Source organism: Lactuca saligna, chromosome 1, assembly GCF_052625555.1.
Source record: "Lactuca saligna cultivar CGN05327 chromosome 1, ASM5262555v1, whole genome shotgun sequence".
NCBI lineage: Eukaryota > Viridiplantae > Streptophyta > Magnoliopsida > Asterales > Asteraceae > Lactuca > Lactuca saligna.
This window is the reverse complement of record NC_136417.1, coordinates 84,626,282-84,644,163: the sequence shown is the minus strand read 5'-3', so window position 1 is coordinate 84,644,163 and position 17,882 is coordinate 84,626,282. Positions and strand designations below refer to the sequence as shown.

The following is a 17,882-nucleotide window of genomic DNA, read 5'->3' as shown; positions in this document are numbered from 1 at the left end:
GGCCTACCCATAGTTTTCAACTCATCATAATACTTTTATTATACTGCCCTAACTTTTATGTACTGATACTTTCTTAAAATTTTATTATACTTTTAAAAATATACTTGTAGTCAAAGTGTTTTAGTCTCATTGTATTTATAGTTGTATATCTTGTATGGTTTGATATACTAGTTCACTGTAAAAAATGCTCTGATACCAATCTGTCACACCCCCAAACCAGAACGGCGGAAACGTTTGGGCCCGGATGGAGTGACTTCATTTACAGTATCATAACAATTGAATAGTAATGAAACACAACAACCTAAACATTCATACATTGATAATACAAGTTTACATCGTTTACAAATTTGTTTTGCTCAAAAGTTAATTATGAATAACAAAAGTAGAAAACATAATGCAGGGACATCGGGCCTCAAGGTATGGTGAATACCTATCTACTGATTCCCTGAGAATACAAGTGGTTTTGAAAAGTGTCAACAATTAAGTTGGTGAGTTCATAAGCATTTAGTGCGAGAAGGATTTGTAACGTCTTCGAGAGAATGATTTTTGTATACTTCTTGAAAATCTGATATTTTCTTTAAAAACGAGTTGTAACATATATCCAAGACAAAAAACTGTATGTGTTTTCTTTGTATATTTTCCTTGTAAAATGATAATCAATGTTTCCAGAAAATCCCATGTTTTCTTATGTATGAACTGTCGATGTATGTATTTCCTTTGTATACTTTCCTTGTAACTGTAAAATGTATGTTCCCAGAAAATCCAATATTTTCTGATGTTTGAAAACTATAGTCTTAAACCTTAAGAATGAAATGTATGAGTGTTGTTGTACTGAAAGATAGTATGTAGTTATATCTTTTAAGAAAACTAATGAAGTGTAAGCTTCCCTTAATCTGAGATAGTATCGTTAACCCTTATGTGAGTTATTATAACCATGCTAATGTGACTGTTATGCCGGAACGACGTTCTTCAGGCGTCAGAATCGGTAAGACATTTGTCACCCTAGACTTGCCAGTCTAATAGTAGCGAACAACTGAGGTGTGGGGTTGTCAATCCCATATAGATCTATACACATCTGTCTTGCTCTCCCTCCAGGAGACTCTGGTTATATTGTAGAACTTAAGGTGTACACTAGGTAGGTACGGTGAAGAAAATATCTCACAAGAGCATTAACTGATTTACGTGAACTATGACTCATTTTTCTTGTAAAACGAAATAAGTATAACTTTGAAACTATTTATATAATCTTGTATATAAATATGAAAGCATATTTCTGTCTAGTATGAAAATATGAAATCAAAACATAATATTTTTGAGTAGAAAAACCCACTAAATTAGTAAGTAACTATAATGTAACCACTTTTGCTAGAAAAGCTATCTTTTAGTAAAAGTTTCCAAAAACCATGTAGTTTTACAATCATAAATTTTCTTATGATTTGATAACATAGATTATGTTTGTTTTAACAATATTTATATCACAAATATTTATACTAAGACTAGTATAGACCATACTTTAAGGAAATAATATTTTATCATCAACATAATGATAAAAACATGAAATTACTTGTGGGATAAACAAAGTTTTACTTGTATCCCCACCCCACCCCCCCCCCCCTAAAACATGAAAAAGATTTAAAATGGGGGGTATGAACTCCCCTTAGGTTGGTTTTGTGGATGACTTGAAGAGTTGTGAAGAAGTTTTTAAACCTAAGCACTATAATGTGCTTGATGAACTCCTTGAAGATAATATTACCCTAAGAAGGTTAACACATGATATTGTGTGTAAATGAGATGAAATTAACAAAATAATGTGTAAAAACACTAGGGGCTTTCGAAATAGCTTACCAAATATTCTAGGACCACTTAGATGATGATGATTTTTGAAGAGAACCTAGCTTGTTCTTTAGAGAATTTCTTGAGATATGAGGCTAAAGTGTTAAAGGGATGGTAGAAAGAAAATATGAAGAATGCTGGTGAATGGAAAGAAATGAATTTTGTCGAAGTTTAAAAGAAGAAATGGGTGTTGATATTTGATAAATAATGGAATGTCTTGCATGGTTGTGTGCTGGGTAAAAAGAGGTTAGACTTAATCTTCACTCGCAAGGTAAATCTTTGACGTACAGGATATCCAATATAAAACTTCCCACTAGATACCACTTTAATTGGACGAAAACTCTTTAAATCTTCTTTGTTTGACTGAAATCACCCCATTCTCTTGGTGATTTCGGTCCTTTATCTTTGAATTTGTGGGTTGTCGGCCTTATTGGGCCATTTCCTAGTGACATGGTCCATTGAATAGGGTTTTCGGTTCTAGGTCTCCTAACAAGGAGTTTTCGGTCCTTGGCTCATCCACCAAGGGATGATTCCGTTCATGGGTTTCCATGGCCGAAAACCCCAATGGCATCCCCTTTTTAGTTCATGTTTTAAGAATTTTGGTCCATCTAGACTTTTAACCATGTGTTACGAACATGTTTCACAATGTTTTACTTATATGTGTATACACATAATGTCCTTTTTGATTTGCAAAAATCCATTGTAACATGGTTACATTGTACATTCATTGAACATGGTTACAATCTAGACTTTAATTGACCCTAAATTTACTAGTTGTGACAACAGCTAACCGGATAATCCTACTAACGTTACTAAGTCTATTAAGTATTAACCTATAATACTATAGCTTATTAGATTCTAACGGAATTTGGTAAAGAATGCTAGATCTGTCACTAATCCCAATGAGTACTGATAGATCTATGAGATAGGATCAAGCAGGAAGGACCAGTTCGACATATAGTCTTCCTAAAATCCAACAACCAAGCCAACACAACCATTCTAGACACCTCTCATGTACTAGATTAACCAGTATTTCAACTTGGAATTACTAATAAATCTTATTTATAGGTTCGTAACTACAATGTATGACTATAAATATAAGTTACATTGAAAACGAGAGAGTATAACTTAACTTACAAAGATTTAAGTGAAAACCGAAAGATTAAGCGGACAGAATCCTGAACCATAAACTCCTTCTGGTCGCCCTCTCAAATATTCCAGAGCCTCGCTAAACTATCCTAAAACTAGTGGAATGTCAGACCATAAAGGACTAGAGTGATTTGAGAGAGAATGGAGTGACAATAACCGAGGAATGAAGGAATTCGGAGGGACTATTTATAGAACAAGTGTGCACCATGCAACATGGGGGCATGCCGTATACATGTTGTGTGGTTTCACCGGCCTATTGACACGTAGCACGATCTGGGTGGGGTTGCATGGCTAACTTCATGGTTTTGATATAAACCATGATAGTTACACTGAAATAATATTATTTGTTCAAAATAAATAATTTCCAGTTAAATGAAAAAGTTAATATCAAGAATCAAATTATATATATATATATATATATATATATATATATATATATATATGTGTGTGTGTGTGTGTGTGTGTGTGTGTGCGTGTGTGTATGTGTGTGTATGAACTTGTTATTGATGTGACTTTTTAGGATCATATGTTATTAGCAAAGATCATTCTAACATGATTCTTGAATATATAGATCCAAAAATAAGAACAAGTTCAAGGTGCATAATTCTCTAATGTGTGTATTTTCAAAACTAATGCTAAACCAAGTCCATCAAAATGATGCAAGAAGTAAAGATTGTCATTAGTATTTGGATGACCAAGAGAATCTGTAAATCCAAATGATAAAGATGAACAAATAAGAACTTGAAGATAAACAAACAAAAAATTGTAGATCAAGCATCACATCCTCCCTTTTGACCCAATTAAGGGACCAAACTTATTCTAAATTATCATTGATGAGTTTTTATTTTAGCTCGGTTCATTTGCACCAATAACTATGGCTACTGTCAACTTTTGTCAAGGACTCACGGTATTAATTATGGCTAAATCAAGTCCATCGAAATGATGCAAGAAGTAAATACCAGGGGACTCACGGTATTAATTATGGCTAAATCAACTTTTGCAAGAAATTATACTAGTATGTTAGTATAATCCTTAGTTAGAATCTTCTTGCCTAATTTCGATCTTAGGGGCTTCTACTCCAACAGGTAATTACCAGGGGAGGACCTAGGGGTGGTCCATGGTGGCATCCGCAACCCCTAACTTTTCCGGCCGTAGTGGAAAAAATTTCGAAAATTTTCAAAAAAATAATTTTTTCTACTGTGCAACCCCTAACTCTCCCGTGCAACACCTACTGTAAAATTCTGCGTGCGCCCGTAATTACCCTTTACCAACTAGGTGGCCCCACTTGAATAGGCAATCATCAAATAATTTGTGAAAGACACAAGGATCGGGGATCTTTTGACGTTCAAAATCAGACTTCACAACAAACTTGTAAAGCAATATCGTTTTCATATTACACCTGTTCTTTTTTGTTGTGACAATATAATATATTAAAATATGTCCTACTTGCTTTGGCCGGCTTTTATGCCAATATTCATGAAACCTACTGTTGACATTATAATATTAATAACATTGGTTATAACGTGAATGAATAGACTCATGTTTCGGTTTTATATAACCGGCTAGATATTTTTATACAACACGAAGTGAAAAATGGTCATTTAGTATCTAAACATTTAGATGTTTTTTCGGACTCCCACCTTTTTCCATCTTTTTGAGTGTGACAAAATTTTGGTATATTTTGTCCCATTGACATAGTCGAATCAAATACAGTACAAATTGTTTTCGACTGTCATGTCCAGTCCTATATAACAAATGGGGTTAACAATGTCTATAAAAGAAAGCCATCAACTAGAGGTTTAGATAAAGTAATCTAAAGATATGGAAGAGGTGAAGCTTTTTAGGACATGGTCAAGCCCGTTTGCTCTAAGGGTAGTTTGGGCACTCAAACTAAAAGGCGTAGAGTATGAGACCATATATGAAGATCTTGCAAACAAGAGTTCTTTACTACTCAAATACAACCCTGTTCACAAGAAAGTTCCTGTGTTGTTGCACAATGGAACACCAATATGTGAATCACTTGTAATTCTTGAGTATATTGACGACACATGGAACAAAACTACTCCTCTTTTACCTAAAGATCCACTTGCTAGAGCCACTACACGTTTTTGGGCAAAGTTTAATGATGAACAGGTATATCATTGTTAGGACTTATTCATTTTATTTCCATTAAAATGCTATTTGGATTATATGTTGTCAATATGCATGATGTTTATAAACTATTCCTAATTATTGCATTTAACCCTTGTCTAAATGTAGCTTGCACCATCAGTGTTCAATGCTTACACAAGCCAAGGAGTGGAGCAAGAAGAAGCAAAGGCTCCTGCTTTAAAAAACCTAGAAATTGTCGAAACACAGCTAAAAGGGAAGAAATTCTTTAGTGGAGAAACAATTGGATTCTTAGATCTTGCATTTGGATGGATTGCGAATTATCTTGAGATATTCGAAGAAACAAGTGGCATAAAACTCTTAGATGAAGAGAGATTTCCTCTTATAATGTTATGGAAGGATAACTTTTATAATATCCCAATAATTAAAGAAAGTTGGCCAGATAGGGAGAAGTTGGTTACCAAGTTCAAGGTCATGCGTGAGTATTTTCTTTCTGTTAAAGCTTCTAAATAATCATGTAATACTTTCAAATCGTGATTGATGACTTATAGTGAAGACATAAATATTTACACTTCTAGAGCGTAAATTATTTCGTTTTTTAAGTTGGGTAGATTGCAATAGCCATGTATTTTACACTTGTTATCAACTAGTGGGGATTTCTCTATGCCATGTATTTTACACTTGTTAAGGACCATTTATGTAACTTTGCAAAATTTATAGGACTACTTATGTGACTTTACAAAAAAAAAAATGGTGTTACACTGTACACAACTTGTATTTAACGTAAGTACGGCTTATATAACTTTGCAAACTTTATAGGACTACTTATGTGACTTTACAAATTATAAAAAATAATAATAATAATAATAATAAATAAATAATAAACAATAAAAAAATGGTGTTACACTATACACAACTTGTATTTAAGCTAAGGACAACTTATGAAACTTTGCAAACTTTATAGGACTACTTATGTGACTTTACAAATTATAAAAAAGAAAAGAAAAAGAAAAGTTGGCGTACACTATCAACAGTGTCGCACAACTTGTTAAATGTTAGATATATATAATATAGTGTAGTTATATGTATTTACGCATAACACACTTCCATTTCTTTAAAAATAATAACAATAAATAACCCATCATAGCAACGTATTTACGTTTTTTTAGAATAACAATAACATACTTACTATTCTTTACTCATAATAGCAAAGTTTTTATATGTCTTTACTGATAATATTAAATAGGGTAAAGTGAATATACCTAACAACCTTATATAAGCTTAGGTACCTAACCACATCATACTACGTAATTTTGTATCATATTTGCATTGTAATCACCCAAAGTTCTTAAAATTGAACCTCATAACTTGATTACTTCCAAAATCTTTGGAGTTTCACAATTATCTTCCTTCAAATGATATCTTTCTATCGGAGACCCCTTGATGAGCTTCATATACTACCGTTACAAATCAAATGGTGTAGGAGGAATATAATGGTGAATGTCTGAAAATGTTGGAAGTAAATCAAGTTAAGGGTCAAAGTTTAAAAACTTAGACGATTGCAATGGAAATATAATGCAAAACGATGTAGTATAATGTGGTTAGATACCTAAGCTTATATAAGGTTGTTAGGTATATTTTACTTTACCCTATTATATATATATATATATATATATATATATATATATATATATATATATATATATATATATATATATATATATATATATATATATATAAGTGCATTGCACATATTGGTAGCAAAATGTAACTACATTGCTATTATAAGTAAAAAAAGATGTAAGTGTGTTGCTAGTATGTGTAAAAGATAAAATACATTGTTAATATTGATATCAAGAGTAAATAATAACTTAATTTCACCAATAATCACCACAACTACAACTTCCATTCTTAAATAAATGAAACCGATTCGCATCTCTAACTAAAAACTCTCTTTCCACAACTTTCGATATATACTTAGTCACCGTATGACAATCCTCACAAACCCGTAAATTCTTCATTATCTGCAAAGGTGTTCCCGGTTTCGTATTCAACAATCCAAAAGCAATCGCAAGCCTTTCACTATGCCCACAAAGAATCTCTCGTTTCTCATCTTCTCCAACATCATGGAAAACAGATCTCAAATTACCAATATACCCTTCTTTCGCTATCAACTCCCCAAGAACCTTAAGCAAATTCTTAACCTCTTCATATTGCTCAAAAAACTTCTCCCCGCTACTAAAAACATAAATCTTTTTATCAATATCTAACCAACTACGCCCCGCTTCCTTCTTAAATCCCTTATCTTTAATTAACTTTCTCACCTTTCTAACTTCATCCCATTTCTTTAAACTCGCGTATACATTCGATACCAAAATATAATATCCGGGATTGTTTGAATTCAATTCGATTATACGTTTTGAAGCACGTTCCGCGATCTTGGTGTGGGTCCCACTTGCGCGACAAGCACTAAGTAGAGAACCCCAAATGCTTGCATCGGGAGTCATTGGCATGGAAAGAATGAATTTTTCGGCTTCGGGCAGCTGCCCGGATCGCGAAAGAAGGTCAACTACACAAGCGTAGTGTTCAATGTTCGGGTCGATTTTGTAATCGTTTGTCATTTCGTTAAAATAAGCCCTACCTTTTTCTACTAAACCCGAATGACTACACGCGAAGATAATAGCAAGAAAGGCGATTCGGTCAGGAATTATTCGGGCAGCTTTCATATTTTCAAATGCTATTATTGCCATATTTCCTTGACCATATATCCCGTATGCATAAATCAATGTTGTCCATGTCACAACATCTTTGACTTTCATATGGTCAAATACTCGGATTGAATTTTTTAAATTTCCACATTTTGAGTACATTTCGATTAGTGCATTTGCGATTGGAATGTTTGACTCGAAATTTAACTTAAAAACACACCCGTGAAGCTCTTTACCTTGTCGTTTTGCTCCAAGATTTGAACATAAAGGTAATGTGGTTAAAATCGTAGCTACATTAGGTAAAATTCCCTCGATTCTCATTTGATTAATTATTCTAAACCCTAAATTGTATTCCTCGGAATGAGAACATGCGGAAATAATCGTATTCCATGATACGATATCGCGATCTTTCATGTTATCAAATTGGTTCAATGCATCTTCCATTTTACCACATTTAGCATAAACATCAATGAGAGCATTTCTCACAATTATACTGGAGTTAAACCCCGATTTAATCGTTTCACAATGAACTGATTTTGCTAACTTTAAGCTCATGAGAAATGTACATATAGGAAGAATTGTCACGAATGTTACAAAATCAGGTGTTATGTCCATTTTCATTGATGTAAAAGTTTCAATTGCTTCCTCATATAATGATGCTTTAACAAAACCATTGATTAACGAGTTCCATGATGTCAAATCCTTGGTTTTCATTTTGTTGAAAACTTCTCTTGCTTCTGAAAAGTGGCCACATTTTGCATACATATTAATAAGGATATTACTTGCTGTTATATCACATTCATATCCATTTACAACCATGTAATTATGTACAAATTTTCCAGATTCCAAATCCCGAATTTGACTACAAGCATGGAGAACAGAAGTAATTGTTAAAAGATCTGGTTTGTGGTTATTCAACATCTCCTTAAACAACACGATTGATTCTTGATATAGGCCTAATTGAGAGTACCCTGAGACTACAGTGTTCCATGTAATTGTATCTCTAATGGGCATCTCATTGAAAAGCTTGTGACACTCTTCTAATTTGTTGGATTTGAGGTACATTGAAAGAAGACTATTGCATACTTTTGTGTTGATATCAATCCCAAGTTTTAATGATAAACCATGAACAATTTGACCCTCCATGATTGCATTTAGCCCACTACAAGCAGGAAGAACACTCGACACCATGAAGGAATCTGGTGTCAATCCAGCTGTTCTTGATTGATGAAACGTTTCCAAAGCTTTTTCCCATTCCTCGTGGGCAGTATAACCCGAAACAAGACTATTCCAAGAAACTGAATCTCTGTTTGGCATTTCATCAAACACCTGGCGTGCTTTGTCCAGTGTAGAGAACCTTGCGTACATATCTATTAACGCATTACCAATATATAAATCAGATTGAAACCCCAACTCCAAAACATGTTCGTGAACAATCTTGGCTGTGTCAAAATTCCCTGAACCCGCACAGGAATTAATCACCGAAGGAAAAGTGAAGGGGTCAGGGTTTATATTCAAGACCCTCATTTTAGTATAATGATTCAGTGCTTCTATGAATAATCCATTATGGGTCATCGCTCTTATGATAGTATTCCATTGATAGACGTTGTTGGTAGGTGAAACGCTGATGAAGACCGATGAACATGAATGTGGGTCTTTCAGCTGAGCGTATTTGCTGATGAGTTTGCCAGAGAAGAAAACTGTTCTAACAAGTCCTGAAGTAATTAAAAATGAATGAATTTTGTGAAGCTCTTTGATGTTTGATGTTAAAGATAGTGCTCTTGAGATTGAAACATAGAGGGATTCTTGAATTTGTTGGGCGAAAGGATGCAACTTTGAAGGTCGCATTGTTGTCGAAGTCAACATAAACGCTCTGGTTTAGACATTTGAAAGATAATGTTTTAAAAAATAAAACGTTTGGTGTAATTTATTGGAATTTACAAGATGGACACCATAATCGCAAATATGTACTCTTGCACCCGCAAAAATACTTTTTCAGGCAGGCATAAAACTGCTGAAGTGTGAAAATTTATAGGGTTTCACGAAATTCAATTGTTTTAAACAGTTTAAGTGAAATTTGCATAAACTTTAAATAGTACACCGGTATAAATAAAATTTACTTATAGAACCCTCCACTATACAAGAGTATTACACTAACAATATATGACTTAACACACCCCTTCCATTTGAGTGGCGGGTTCATAAACGCTTAAACAGTCCCGAAAGTTTAAAAATAAATATGTAGGTAGTCCTTTTGTAAATATGTCCGCAAATTAGTGAGCAAATGAAACATGCAACACATAAACCTATCTAATGGTAACGCATTCCCTAACAAAAATGTAAATGTATTTCTACATGTTTGCTGCTTTAGTGCGCAACCCTGTTACAAGAACCAAAAAACATGGACCGGGACACGGTAAGCCTCATCCAGTTCGATCCAAAGTCCATAATATTTTGCCAAATCGGTCCGGTCCAATGGTTGGTTTGGTAGGTAAGGTCCAGTCCAAATGTTCACCCATACTATAAGGTTCTAGCAAGACTGCGATACAAGGTTGGATCGGACACCAGTTTTCCCAGAAGGGGATAGTTTTGGTTGGTATCTATGTGGGTGCTGCAAGGATTATAGGAGATCATATTGGCATCAGAAAGAATCTCCATGGCGAAGGTTGTTTGAGAAAGAAACAAGCCTTGTGTGGTACGCATAGCAACAATGCCAAGAAAGAAAGAGAGAGGACCTAAGTCGATCATAGAAAATTCAAAGTAGAAATGAGCAATGACACAAGTGATCAAAGACAAGCTAGAAGCTATGATCAAAATGTCATCAACATAAAGAAGAATATTATACAGAACGCTAAAATCTGATGTTATATGAGTTCATTGTAATTTTTCGAAAATGCACATGCAACATAGTACGTAGGTATTTATTGTAAAATATGAAATGAAGATAGGTTATCCGCTACCCAAAATGATGTAAAGAAGATTCAATGTCCTTGTATATACGAATCCATAGAAATAAAGAATGTTAGAATCAGAACTCGTATGAAGAAGTTATGACTTTTGTCGTCTTTCCCAGTATTATCTTTATAGACTGTAAAGTGAAAATAGGATATGAATTAGTTGTTGAGATCTAAAGGAAAGTTGTACTACTCTGAAATACGAATCTATGATATAAAGAACACAACAAACATAGCTCATATGCGAAAGTTACAATTTTTCAAAGATTACGAGAAATTACCTACAAAGTGTAACATGGCACTACAAGAAGTCAAAATGTGACATCAGCTAAACCCACTTCTCCTACCAACCAAGCACTGATGTCGCCCATCAAAATTACGGACACATGGGCATAGTGCGCTTCCTCAAATTATATATATATATATATATATATATATATATATATATATATATATATATATATATATATATAATGACACGATTTATATAAGTGAGTCCAGTCCAATGTTACTGGCCACGTACCAATAACATCGGATTCAGGGGACTTGATGATATTAAGCCTACTAGAATGATCCAGACAGCTTAAGCACGCCAGCCTAGCCTAGCGCTCCCTTGCCAACCTTGTCGGGGACTTCCTTGCCAGCCTTGTCTGGCGCTCCCTTGTCAGCCTTGCATGGGACCCTCCTGCCGCCACAGCTTGGTGTTTTCCTGGCGCTCTCTTGCCAGACTTTCCAGGTGTGTGCCCATCAGCCTCTCCCAGCTCCCTCAGGCGGCCTTGTCCAACTCCTTGCTAGCTGGGCCTAAATTGGGTTGGTCCAAGGCCGGACCTAATTACCCTTGACCTAATTGTCCCCTATAAAGTGAATAGTATCTGCTCCATGAATAGGGATCTTCACCCTTGGCTCAGCCACCCCCTAGACTCTGGCCGAGTGGCTCAGCCACCACACTCCGCCTTCATCCATCATACACTACCCTTAACACCAAGATGGTTCTCTCCAGCTAAGGAGAACCATCTCACCTCTACTAGCCGATCTAACTTGATCGTTGGAGCCTTCTCCCGGGGCACAATCCATCGGGTAGTTCTAACGACCTTGTATGTTGTGACCTCGTAGGTTCTCTCCGGCGTAGAAGCACATCCTTAGAGCAAGTGGTCGGAGCCAATGTGTGTGTGTGTACATATATATATATATATATATATATATATATATATATATATATATATATATACACACACACACACACATATGAATTCATTTCTTACATATTCTTCACACCTTTCTCTCTAGAACTCTTTCTCGCACCATTGGGATATGAATTTTTGAGTTTCGTGCTTTTTAGCGAGGCGTTGCGATGTTTGAAAGCCTAACATAATGAAGTATTCAGCATAGAAGTTATGCCCACAATGTTTTCAATGTTTTGCTATAAAACCTTTAAATTCAGTTGTACTTACTATGCTTGTTAAGTGTAACTTATATTTAATCTCATTTTCGTTATTATGAACCTATGAATAAGATTTACCAGTAATTCCAATCATAATATTGTTTATCAACTTACGAGAGTGATATCTAGGCAAGATCTTAATGAGGTGTTTTAAGTGGATTTTCTAAACAATATATTTATATACCAAATAGATCCTACCTCTAATATGATCTTACCTAGTTATTCCTTATTTCATAGAACTTGGTATTTATTAGGATTAATGAAGGATCTAGCTTTTAGGATTAGTGAACTTGGTATTCTAAACAATATATTAGGATTAGTGAAAAATCCAACTTTTATTATCATACTTCCATCGATATTGATCATTTATTGTATTAGAGATTAATACATATTTGGCGCGCCTGTTCATCAGTAGGATAGATCTTAGTCGTGTAACGTCCCGAAAATTTCAAAGAGATTTTTCATTTTTAAAATAGAATAACCAATTAAAACCTTTTACATAAAACCAATAAGCGACATTCATTTTTTGAAACCATAAAGATAAAAGAGTTGGATTACAAAATAGCGAAAACGATTATCTTCAATGTGTGTGTACAGTCCTACCGAGCTCTTCACATGAACAACATGCAAAACATTCTATCCACATCTGTAAGTAAAAATTTTAGTAAGTTCCCAATATACCACATATTCCACCATATGTATAATGAGTCCGCATAAAGTCCTTGGATCTAGCATCAAACTATCATCATACATACAACATACATATCAGTACAAAACATGTAAATGTTATGGTCCTCCCACAGTGCTATAATCACTCATTGTTGCAGTCATCCTCTAATCTTAATTGCTATGGTCCTCCCATGGTCTTATGTATGGTTTCCATGGTCCTTTCTTGGTCATTCCCTATAAGGGAAAAGGCCACATCTTGGTCTTACATATAAGTTTCACGGGCTAAATCTTGGTCTTTCATACATTACATAAAGTTACATGAAGTTAGAGATCATATAAATAGTCGATCAAGTGATCCACCTGAGAGAGAACAATTTGACAAGAACGTCATAATAAGGTATTAGACCCAGTGTTCTTAGGGTATCTAACTTAGACTACATAGAACCAATGCTAATATTACCGGATAATCATGTAGCATAAACACATAACATATAATAGCATATAACATACCCTTGGCAACTAGCCTTCCTTAGTTACCATGCTATTGACCACTTCTCAATTAAGTCATTCTCTGGTTAAACATATATAATCCAGATAAATCACCTTCCCCTGTTACCCTAACCAAACATAACTTCAAACAGTATCCTACGATCTACAGGAAAAACCCTATCATTCTAGCATACCAAGAAACCAAGTATCATACTCTACATATGCATAATAAGGTATCACCCTAGTTAACAAGCATACTTGTACTCTAACAATACTTTTATCCTACCATGTAAAGGATATATATTGGGATACATGACATATTGAGAAACTCTCCTTACTGAAAGGACTAGATAAGCACAACAATACTCTCACACCTTCAACTACTCAATCTTGCAAAACGACTGTCGCCAAAAAAGATGTATCCTAAATCAGCAACTCAAATCCAAGTTTAATCCCAAGTCAAATGGTCAAAACTCAAGGTTCAACCAAGTCAACCATCACCACGATGCGATGACCACTTGGCAACATCATGGACATGTATAGATAAAACATTCGACATACAAGACATCACCACATCATGGGAATGTCGGAACGAAACAACTGCGAGATAAGACTCCACGACGTCGTGGTTATTCCTTGGCCACATCCTTGCTGATGGGATTTGAGCATAGCAGACAATTCCTATGTGTGCATGCAACCCTAATATATTGGATCTATGTTTTCTCTATTAGACATACAAGCATTAAACACAAAACTAGAAACCCTAGAAATTAACTATGATTTTCTAAATTCAAAAGAACTAGGGTTAGAAATCATACCTTCAAGATTGTTATTGTAAACAATATTGAATCCTTGCTTGAAGGACTATTGGTAGCAAGTACCACAAGTTTCGCGCCTCTGATGGTTCACAAACAAACCTTAGCAACCAATGAAAACTATAGAAAGAGAGAGAGAGAGAGAGAGAGAGAGAGAGGCAAGGAGCAAAAATTTTGTCCAAGGCTCTTAGAATGAAGGCTTATATGAAATTCAACCCAAATGAGGGTTTATTTAGGTGTTAGGAAGGTATTGGATAAGGCAAGTATATCCAAGATAACCCTAATCCCTTAACTTCCCCCTTAAGGCATCCAAGGCACCCTTAGAGCCCTTGAAACCCTAGGAGCACTCTAGATTTTGCCCCCCCCCCCCCCCCTCCTCTTTAGGGAGGTTATAGAATTGCAAAGTGCTCAACTATTAAACATTGTAACCTATAGTCCCTACATTTTTAATTAATTCCCTTAACCCTAAAATTAATTTCAAATTAATTTATGATTAAATATTAATTAAAACAATATGATTTCTAATTAATATATTACTTCCATAATACATTAATAAATCATTAATTTTGATTTCTAATTAATTAATTAACCAAATAATAAATTAATATATCATTCTTCTCTCTCTAAAAGTTATCCTATTCAATTGCAACCTAACAGGGTTGTGCTACTATAAATTCAAGTTTATACCCAATTATAGTTATGGGCTTAATCCAACAGTCTCCCACTTGGGTAAGCCTAATAACTATAACTTCCAGTATAACTACCAAATTGATCAGCAAATTATGGCTACCAAAAGCCGTTGTTGAACTCTGACGTAGTCAGTGACATGTCCTAAGATAAGTGATCAAATATTCCTCCTTTCTACAAGATATCTTATAGAAATGATATATGGATTATAATCAATCTTTATATCCAAGATTTTCTTTCCGATTTCTGATTTATGACGACTGATAGCAGACTACTAATTGAACACGTCAATTCAGTCAAGGCTTGGCCAAGCACTTTAGATGTCATCATCAAATAATCGAGGGGGCCACATATATCGCTTTTCCCGTTAAGGAAAAAGGAATGGATAAAGTTTGACTTATATGCTTGTACTATTTACTCATCAAAGCACACACAACAGTATGTTTTATAACATCAAGTTATTAATGCATTTACGTATTATCAATGCACAACCAACTTGTAAACAACAGTTCATATATCTCTATTTCAAGAATATAAGATATTATCGTCTCAAAATTACTTGTGATAAAATCCATGAGGTAATTCTTTAAGCGTGGGTTAATCCAATAATTAAACCCCCGTTTCAAAAGTACTCATGAATACTGCAACAAACTATTGTTATGTCTAACCCCTTAGACAATATATAGTATGATTCATGACAGTCTTAATTCACTACTTACTTCCAAAAGTATGCTCCACTGTGGATGTTTGAATAATCTAATTATTCGAGAAGTAAAACATATGAAGTGAAACACAATAATAACCTAATTAACTATGGTCTCAAAACTATTGAATATAAATAAAACACTTATTATTTAATCGCCATATTAATTAGACTTTATTAATTGTATAATGTTTTGATTAATCAACTAAACACTTGAATTAAACATCAGTCATATCTTGTTATAAACATGTATACTATGTCTCTCTATGGTCCTTCCTTTGTGAACAGATAAATTGGACATAATTCCAATGATGCTCGTACCATAATTCCAAAATCCTTATTACAAGTGTAAGAATTCCAAATTCTTATTACCACTAAATGTGTTAGAGTCTAACCTTGCATGAAATATCATTTTGTGATGACGTGACATCAAACTCACTGAGACTTAGCCAACGATGACACAAAATGCTCCACTGAATCTTTGTTACAAAAACAATTTCATGGTAATGAAGTATCAAATTCAAGGTAACTCATTGAACACCTTCCTTGTGTTAAGGTTTCTAACTCACATGTAGATTTCAATAACCAAATCTTATTATGGAAATATTTCCATATTCTCATATGACCATCAATTCTGAACAAGAATCACCTCCAATCAGAATTATGTCAATATGGTCCATCCAAATACTATACTTTGAACTATCCATAATTAATCAAGCTTTTGGTAAGCCTTTGATTGTTCTTGACAGTTATTTAACAACTTTAGTCACATCTTCTCCTAGTCCTTTTTCCCTCTCAATTCCCTATGCTTCTGGAAAAATCAGAGTGAGTGAATATTATAGCATATGTAGTTGATCCTATATATGAAGCATATGGGATCCGATACATAATGTCTTACATAAAGACCTGATAGTCTCTTGCTATAATATTTCCATATATCGAATGTCCTTTTTTGAATCATTTCAACACAATATTCATGTACGACTAAGTTTTATTAAAACCTCAATCTAAACTTTTTTATTTGAAATATAGTATAAGCACTTTCTCCCCTAAATATTTATATAGAGAAACAATTTCCAAACTTTGCAACTTGGAAATTTGTAAACTTTGTTTCCTACAAATAGTATTGCCAACTTGCAAGACTTAGCATAACAATTATGCTCCCACTAGTATAACAATTATGCTCCCACTAGCTATGACATGTATCCAAAAAACAACTGGACTTCCAGAAATCAATACTATTGACTTTCTTAATAATGTTCATATTTCTGATAAGTCTTCATCTAGACTTCTCAAGCTCATAAACCTTCATTAGATAGCATATGTCTATGTTTAAACTCTTTCAGAACTTATAGCTATAGGTCCTGAATGTTCAAACTATTTCTTGCCATTTTTCACAATTCGAACTATGAAAATGGATGTCGTAATCATATTGAAAAATTTGAGAACGTAATTATCACAACCGCTAACCTTAGTGATATTAATCAGATTTAAAATCTACTAGCAAAAGTGTTTCCTCATAATCATTTTCATGAATTATAGTGAAACCTTTTGCCACTTAGATTTTATGGTGTATTTGTTCCTATCGATGTGAATTTGTCATTTCCAATCTATAATCATAATATAAGGTTGTGGACAAAACCAAAATCAAATTTAGGTTTCAAGGACTGAACTTTGCTAATTCTTAATTTCTCGCCTTCTGGTAGCACAAGGGCCTACCAACGCTTCTAAATTGTAAAGCAGCTCACTTCCATTGACCAATGTACAATCACCGACCAAGGTTCTCTGCCTTTCGCAGTCACATGAGAACCATAGAACTCATAAGCATTGCCAACTCAATTGGAAGGTGCACAGAAACAAAAATATGTCAACATAACATGATAGGTTATCAACCTCATGTCGTGTGCTAGTGATAACTAAAAGGTTTATTCTTTATTGACTCATGAAACTCTTTAAAACCAAAAAGAGTCCCACTGACTTCTTGACATATAATTTTTTCTATTAAGGAACATTCCTCTACAAGCAACAACAAATATTTAAAAGTTAGTGCAAATTTCGACAAGAAAAAAACTTCATTGAATTGGTTTTAGTTTATCCTTTGTTTTAACCAAATAATCACAACTACCAATTCGAAATGTGCTACAATAATAAAACATTTCTACTCCACATTTCATGAGGTGTTATAAACCTACTTAGTTTGTAATAAGCTTCAAGATACGATTTATAGTTACTTGAGTATGACTCTAAAATTTTATTGGAAACGAAGTATGACTCATCTCTCTATTAAATCATTTCAACAATATTTCATTCTTCTTCTTAGTCGAA

General features: G+C 34.1%; 2 protein-coding genes across 2 annotated transcripts; one reads left to right on the top strand and one right to left on the bottom strand.

The window, feature by feature from the left end:
- Nucleotides 1–4,711: 4,711 nt before the first annotated feature.
- LOC144999850 (glutathione transferase GST 23-like) lies at nt 4,712–5,794 on the top strand. The gene is made up of 2 exons (XM_078959010.1): nt 4,712–5,115; nt 5,242–5,794. The coding sequence occupies exons 1-2, from the start codon at nt 4,804–4,806 to the stop codon at nt 5,602–5,604; spliced, it is 675 nt and encodes a 224-aa protein (XP_078815136.1). The 5' UTR covers nt 4,712–4,803; the 3' UTR covers nt 5,605–5,794.
- Nucleotides 5,795–6,946: 1,152 nt separating this feature from the next.
- LOC145040726 (Tetratricopeptide repeat (TPR)-like superfamily protein) lies at nt 6,947–9,677 on the bottom strand. Its single transcript, XM_078988634.1, has one exon. The coding sequence runs from the start codon at nt 9,663–9,665 to the stop codon at nt 6,969–6,971; it is 2,697 nt and encodes an 898-aa protein (XP_078844760.1). The 5' UTR covers nt 9,666–9,677; the 3' UTR covers nt 6,947–6,968.
- Between the last annotated feature and the right edge of the window lie 8,205 nt (nt 9,678–17,882).

What these genes read in the sequence shown, in the direction of transcription:
- LOC144999850 (XM_078959010.1), top strand. Translation starts at nt 4,804, where the DNA reads ATGGAAGAGGTGAAGCTTTTTAGGACATGGTCAAGCCCGTTTGCTCTA. An exon ending in CAAAGTTTAATGATGAACAG is followed by an intron (nt 5,116 to 5,241) that starts GTATATCATTGT and finishes GTCTAAATGTAG; the next exon opens with CTTGCACCATCAGTGTTCAA.
- LOC145040726 (XM_078988634.1), bottom strand. Translation starts at nt 9,665, where the DNA reads ATGTTGACTTCGACAACAATGCGACCTTCAAAGTTGCATCCTTTCGCC.